Consider the following 2,114-nt stretch of genomic DNA (forward strand, 5'->3'; position numbering starts at 1 on the left):
GCTCTTACAGCTGTGAGCAAGACAATAAGGATGGTAAAGCACCATCTAAGTCTTCGCATCCAGCTTTGCACAAAGAGGGAGCTAAACTCAGCCCCCTGGAATCTGTTGGCTCATGGTTAGAATTTAGCTCTTTGTGTTTGAATGACTCCAGGCAGAGAGGGAATATAGATTGTCCCAGTCCAAGAACCAAATTCACCTTTTCCCTGCTCACTTTCAGCCCCTGAGCTATGCAGTACTTCTATCAGGGTCTCTGATCATTATTTGCAGGGCATTCTCAAGAAAGCCCCAATTTTCTTTTACAGTTGGAAGAATGACATTTTCTTCCTTCCTTTGTCTTTCTCTATGCCGTTCTCTGTCCTCTATGCTCTCCATGTCCCACTGACCCCTGCCAACCTTCTTGCCCATGTTTAAAAACTTTTTTCAATGGATATACATCTTCTCATACACCAAAAGTAGGAAGGATATTCTTCACTAAGTGTCAGGGTTGTGTATGAAAGTCACACAAGGCTTTATTCATCCAGCTGGTAGACTTTAACAGTAGCATCTCAAGGAGTGGGAAGGGAATTATAAATTTTTATAGGGCTTTCTTACATTTCCACAAACCAGCTTGTCTCCTATTGCTGTATTAATCAACTTGGTCTCTTTGGCAAACCAGCAAGGTTGCTTCCACTTGTATCTCTGATAGGTATTTACTGAATAATCACTATCACCTCACTCGGGCTTTGTGGGCTCACACTCTTTAGTTTAGCATAACCATATCTTTACCTGTGAAATATTTTCTTCCCAACCACTGAGAAGTCTGCATCAGTTGTGTCATGAACTCAGCATTTATTGATACTGCTTGTAGTAGATCCCGTCAGTTGAGCTATGAGTGCACATCCCACAGCTTGCAGCTTGTGCTGGTGACATTAAGAATTCAGGTAGTCTCTCCCGTTGATTATTACAGACTTCAGCTGGCCATCTTCTTCCACTTCTTTTGTCTCCTGCCCATCCTCAATGATTTTCCGAGTGGTGATGGTCTTGCCATTGATCACTTCAGTAGTGGTTATCACTGTTCTGACACCATATGGCCCAGTTGTGTTTTCAGCAATGAAGGAGGTGGGGTGCCCACTGGGACAGAAGGTATTCCATTGCACAAACGAGTCCCTGGGCCTTCCTCCTCTTCCATATGCACTCTGCCAGTTTTGATCATTGATTCTTATGTCAAAAGGGTTCAAGAAAATACACGTAAATGGATACATCCCTCCAAAGATCTCTTCTTCATAGGGGAATCCATGATGGGAACCAAAGAAGTCACAGCCCGCTGCAGCTCTTCCCCTGCGGGTTCTGCTCTCCTCCACAGACTTGTCATAGAGTGATCGCTTCTGAGGATTGGACAAAATCTCGTACGCTTCAACAATTTCTTTGAATTTCTTCTCAGCTTCCTCCTTGTTTTTGGGATTCTTATCAGGATGCCATTTTAGTGCCAGTTTGTGGTAGGACTTCTTAATATCATCCTGTGAGGCATCTTCTTGCAGTCCAAGGACCTTGTAGTAATCTACCATCTCAGAGGAAAGCTGGGGTTCTTTGGAAGTTGCCTGGTTATGTCTCTCCCACCAAGGTTGCTCAGCATGCAGAGACTGCTGGACCCCCAATGACACTGCACTCCTTGGGGGTGGGGAGATGTTCAGTGCACCCCATGAGCTGCTCTGTCCTGCTGCACTGCAAGGCCACCAAGAGCTGTTTGACCACAGACATTCTTTTCAAACCTGTTGCTCACAAACCAGGAGATTGTGACCTCAGGGAGGGTTCCGCCAATCCTGGCTCAGTTGTCCTGGCCACATTCTAGGGTGGAGTTGGTTGTCACTGGCCTTCTGTTCCTGAATGTAGATCATGTACATGATGTAACTGTGGATGTAATTGTAGCTGTGATGTAGGACTGCCATGGAATCATGAAATGGTTTGAGTGGGATGTGACCTTTTTTAAAGGTCATCTGATCCCTGCCCCCTGCCATGGGCAGTGACTCCTTCCACTAGAGTTGGTTGCTTAATGCCCCAATCAAACTGGCCTCGAACACTTCCAGGGATGGGGCTTCCACAGCTTCCCTGGGCAATGTCTTTCACTGTTTTATCAC

General features: G+C 45.6%; 1 protein-coding gene across 1 annotated transcript; it reads right to left on the reverse strand.

The window, feature by feature from the left end:
• Positions 1-908: 908 nt before the first annotated feature.
• DNAJB8 (DnaJ heat shock protein family (Hsp40) member B8) lies at positions 909-1,544 on the reverse strand. Its single transcript, XM_014890466.2, has one exon. It carries the CDS (start codon positions 1,542-1,544, stop codon positions 909-911), a length of 636 nt encoding a protein of 211 aa, XP_014745952.2.
• Between the last annotated feature and the right edge of the window lie 570 nt (positions 1,545-2,114).

Source organism: Sturnus vulgaris, chromosome 11 (genome assembly GCF_052056855.1).
Source record: "Sturnus vulgaris isolate bStuVul1 chromosome 11, bStuVul1.hap1, whole genome shotgun sequence".
NCBI classification, from domain to species: domain Eukaryota; kingdom Metazoa; phylum Chordata; class Aves; order Passeriformes; family Sturnidae; genus Sturnus; species Sturnus vulgaris.